The following is a 5,289-nucleotide window of genomic DNA, read 5'->3' on the forward strand; positions in this document are numbered from 1 at the left end:
TTGCCTTGGAAGCATTGAAAGAATCCACAAAGACAGCAGGTTGATTCTACCTCTGTTCTTGCCTACCTGGATCATGGAGAGAGGAGCTGATTAAAGAAGGGGCAGGGAGGTAGTGAGAACAAGGGATGTCTTAGCTTTCAGTTCTGGCTCAGTGTCTCACTGATTGTGTGATTTTGGATAATTCACTAAATCTCATTATGCCTTAGCTTTTCATTTCTAATTGAGAATGCTAATGCCTAGGATGACTCTGACAACATAAATGAATGCCTGTGAGTTGTCACATCAAATGCATATGGATAGATGACAATTAATAAAGTTTCTCCTACTTTGACACTATTCACTACTGTCCAGAGTAGGAAATGGTTTCAGACCATGTAGCCTAGATCGAGACTTACCAGGTTTCCCATTTGTCCCACTATGACTTGCATAAAAAAGACAGAGTCTGCTCTAGTTGGTTTGGTTCAGTGGTCAGAGTGTCGGCCTGTGAACTGAAGGGTCATGGGTTTGCTGTCAGGTCAAGAGCGCATATCTCAGTTGCAGGCCGATCCCTGGCTCCAGTAGGGTGAATGCAAGGCAATCAGTCAATGTGTACCTCTCTGCCTCTCCCCCTCACTTCCATTCTCTCTAAAAAAATCGATGGGGAAAAAAATATATACTCCAGTGAGGATTAACAACCAAAAACAAGGACATGGAGTCTAAAACAAATTGATCAATATCTGATGGTTATTTACATATCTTTGTCACTTTGAGAAGACATTCTAATTAATTTATCTCTGAGTACTATTTAATCAATGCAATTTTTACTAAATGCTGTGGTGGCAGATGCAGGTGGAGAGGGAAGGAGGAGGGGAGAGGCTGGGGCAGGTGGGGGGGCAGGGAAGGAAGGAGGTGGGGAGGTAGGAAGGTGGGGAACCATGCAGTGGTGGCACGTGGGTGGCAAGGGAAGGAGGAGGCAGGGAAGCAGGGAGTCTGGGAACCACACAGTGGCAGCACATGAGATATAAGACCCTAGGTGATAACAGAGTAGTAGAATGAGACACTGGGTAGCAAAGGAGTAATTAATCATGGACAGTATATATGGTAGGTCCTAGTCAGTCCCAGGATGCAAAACAAGAAATCTCAAAGAGCTTTGAATCAACCTCTATTTTACATGTAAACACATTTTAAGTATAAATATGAAATATTGTTGAGTAGAATTTTATATATAACAAATTTGCCACAAATTCATTTATTAAGTAATCAAGGAGAAAAAAAACTGGCTTGGGACTTTATTTACAAGGAGCTGTTCATCATTTCAGAAATTGATGCCATGAGCTAGAAAGTTACAAAATTGTTTGAGGTGCCTATACAACAAACCAGTATCAGCCTGTCTTTTTAACTGTCACATTTATGAAGATTTTCAATATACAGGCAAGCATTATTATTACTATATTTAATTTTTGTTTCTCCTATTTAAATTATATATGTAGGTAAGTTAAATAATCTATGAAAATTATTTCAGAAATAGAGTGGACAATATAAAAAGCAAAAGGAACTTGCTATAAAAAGACACCATTTGGGTCTGAAAGGGTACAGACCTATACACTTACATTATAACACCTGTTAAGAAGCTTTCTTGTATCTTATTTGGTATTCTTGACATCCTTGTGATTAGAATAGTGTTATTATTTAAAGTGATTCTATGGTACACCAACCTGATTTGCCTTTCGGGATTTAAGTATTTAGTTCTCCAGGTTCCAAATTTATTGGAAACTGACACTTTAGAGCTGAGGATTGACCCTGTTGAAAGGAATTCTATGCTCACATTCATCCTCTCCCTTCCAGGGGATAACCCATATCCAAAACATATCATCGTTGAAGTACAAATGCCTGGTCCTTTTTCCACAATTTTTACAATATTTATATATAAGAAAACTGATATTTAGCAAAGCTAAATATTCAAATTGTAACTTAAATTTAAGCCAGCCACCTCTAAGTATTTGATACTTTACCTGACAATGCCATCCCCCACTGTGTTGATTCATCATGTAGGCCCTAGGATACCCATGTAAGACACCAGATTAAGAACTATACCTTAATTTAAACAATCTACTTTAGTACACACACACACAAAAAGCGCATAAGCAATTAGACAAAATTAATATGAAAACACATTTTCTTCTATATAACAGAATATGGTCACATGGCTTTACAGTGTCTGTTTCTCTAAGATTTTCTTTAGGGCCCCTTTTACATCCTTATTTTTCAAACTGTAGATGAGTGGATTCAGCATAGGGATCACTACAGTATAAAATACAGAAACAACCTTGTCCTGTTCCATTGAGTAGCTAGACGTTGGGCGCAAGTACATGAAGAGAATTGTTCCAAAGAATATGGTAACAGCCATGAGGTGGGAGGCACAAGTAGAAAAGGCTTTATGCCTACCCTCTACTGAGGGCATTCCCAAGATGGCAATGAGGATACACAGGTAGGAAATGAGGACAATCATAACACAACTGATGACATTAAAACTGGAGAAAGCCATGATCACGATGCCATTGATGTGGGTGTCAGAGCAAGAGAGTTTGAGCAGGGGTGGGGTGTCACAGTAGAAATGATTGATCTGATTAGAGCCACAGAAGGACAACCTGAAAGTCATTCCTGTGTGTATGGCTGCATTCCCAAAGCCTGCTAGGAAAGAGGTAGCTACTAGCAAGAAGCATATTCTCCCAGACATGAGAACTGGGTATAACAGAGGATTCCAAATGGCTGCATAGCGGTCATAGGCCATCATGGCCAACAGGAAGCATTCAGTCCCCAGGAAGGAGCCAAAGAAGTAGAACTGGGCAGCACATCCATTAAAAGAAATGGCCTTATTCTCAGCCACCAGGTTCACCAGCATCTTAGGAGTAACCGAAGAAGAGTAAGAGGCATCAACAAAGGAGAGGCTGCTGAGAAAGAAGTACATGGGTGTGTGGAGATGAGGATCAATCTTAATTAACACAATCATCCCCAAATTACCCACCATAGTTGCCATATAGATTAAGAGAAACAATCCAAAGAGGAAAATTTGTAGATCTGGATTGTCCGAGAGTCCTAAGAGGATAAACTCTGTCATTTCAGTTTGATTCCTGACTTGAACCTCTTTCATATATCTGATCATTTGAGCTGCAATAAGAGAGAAGACAGAATATGGCATTTGGTCAGATGAATACATGATAGAGCTATAAACAACTTTTTGCTGACATATATCATATGTCTAACAGAAGAGTGCAACATGAAAAATATACTAAAAAGTGTGTTGGACTTGATGTCTAGTCAAAAGACATCAAAAGACTAAATCTGAGTTATGAGTATGCTGCCTACTTACTAATGACCTCAAGAAGAGTGGCTTCATATTCATTGACTAAAATTACTTCTGGCATTAACCATTTATTTGATAACTAGAGGCCCAGTGCATAAATTCATGCACCAGTGGTGTCCCTCAGCCTGGCCTGCAGGATTGGGCCAAAACCGGCTCTCCAACATCCCTGAGGGGTCCCCAGATTGTGAGAGGGCTCAGGCCAGGCCGAGGGAACCCCAGGGACGTGGGAGGTTGGCCAGCCTGGGAGGGATTGCAGAAGGGCTCCAGAGCATGCCCAGCCTGTCTCACTCAGTCCCAATCAGCCAGACCCCAAGCTAACCTACCAGTTGGAACCGCTCGGTTTGCTGCTCCTTAGGGTTGCCATGGAGGTGGGAAAGGCTCCTGCCACCGCTACTGCGCTCGCCAGCCATGAGCCCGGCTTCTGGCTGAGCAGCGTTCCCCCTGTGGGAGCACACTGACCACGAGGGTTACCCTACCAGTCAGAGCCTTTGCACCCTGGTGGTCAGTGCACATCATGGTGAGTGGTTGAACGGCCTTAGCATATCATTAGCATATTATGCTTTGATTGGTTGAATGGACAACTGGACACTTAGCATATTAGGCTTTTGTTTTATAGGATTATAGGAACTAAATTACAGTAAAAATTTAGGCAATAGCTCTTGTGGAATTCTTCTCCACTTCCCCTCCAACTTCCTCTTCCTTCCTTGACCTCATATTATTGACTGGTAGATAAAACTGCACTAGTCAAGCTGTCAAAGTATCAATTCCTTTCTCACTCACAGCAAGAATTTATTATATATTGTCCAAACTTAAAACATGGGTCCAAAGTAACCCAATACCTGTGCTGTCATTAGATAGAAAGGATCTACTCCAAACTGACATTTTGAGTTTTAGCCTTTTAAAACATTGAGCAGATGGACTTTGACCCTATAACAGTTGGAGAAATTAACAGCATTGTGAATTTTCCTTCCAGTTCAGTGAGTTGCATTAACAAAACATTTTATATATTTTCCTTACCTTTTTTAACTGCTGGATTTCTATTTGATCACTTTGCTTGTGCCTAGTCAATGCCCAAATTCACACCAAAAAATCAGGAAAACATAAATCTTTCTTCTTAGAGACGGCACTCACTCCAGGTTAAGCAAAAGGTACAGTTGGAATGGACTTTAGATACCTTCCGTTACAGGGACAGGAAAACTGAAACCTTCCCTATCATAAGAAAGTTATTCTTCATTCAGCAGAGGTTGAGTCATTCTTTCTCTTACTTTTCCTTAAAGGTAAGTATCCCAGTTTGTTATATTATGGTAAAATACACTGAAAAATATAGAATATATCTTTGAAGAGCAGCTGTAATATTTTTCAAAGTTATTTACAATCACAGAGTCTCCAGACCAGACTGTGGAGTAGGCATCCTGACTTATTTTAAATAGGATGTATTTCCCGTTCTTTAGTCTCTGGAGACTGTATCTCTCATGTCACCTCATTTTAATCTACTTGTTTGTCCTCTCTGAAACTAAGGAAAACAAATGTTTCTTTTATATTTCTCTCCTTTACCCTCAGGACACCTGGGCCCAGTGGAGAGTGAATTTTCAGTCCCATATTCCTAACAATTATTAAGCATCTTTTTTTTTCTGTCTCCCTTGATACTTGGTGTTCTGGTCCCCTTGGAAGCATTGAGTCATTCTTTCTCTTACTTTTCCACAAAGACAGCAGATTGGTTCTACCTCTGTTCTTGCCTACCTGGATCATGGAGAGAGGAGCTGATTAAAGAAAGGGCAGGGAGGTAGTGAGAACAAGGGATGTCTTAGCTTTCAGTTCTGGCTCAGTGTCTCACTGATTGTGTGATTTTAAATATTTCACTAGACAATATTTCATTATGTCTTAGCTTTTTCATTTCTAATTGAGAATGCTAATGTGTAGGATAATTCTGACAAAATAAATGAATG

At 40.2% G+C, this 5,289-nt stretch overlaps 1 protein-coding gene across 1 annotated transcript; it reads right to left on the reverse strand.

Moving 5' to 3' along the window:
- Positions 1–2,172: 2,172 nt before the first annotated feature.
- On the reverse strand, positions 2,173–3,159 carry LOC102760701 (olfactory receptor 5AP2). The gene has a single exon (XM_006756315.1). It carries the CDS (start codon positions 3,140–3,142, stop codon positions 2,189–2,191), a length of 954 nt encoding a protein of 317 aa, XP_006756378.1. The 5' UTR covers positions 3,143–3,159; the 3' UTR covers positions 2,173–2,188.
- Between the last annotated feature and the right edge of the window lie 2,130 nt (positions 3,160–5,289).

This window comes from Myotis davidii, unplaced genomic scaffold (genome assembly GCF_000327345.1).
Source record: "Myotis davidii unplaced genomic scaffold, ASM32734v1 scaffold874, whole genome shotgun sequence".
NCBI lineage: Eukaryota > Metazoa > Chordata > Mammalia > Chiroptera > Vespertilionidae > Myotis > Myotis davidii.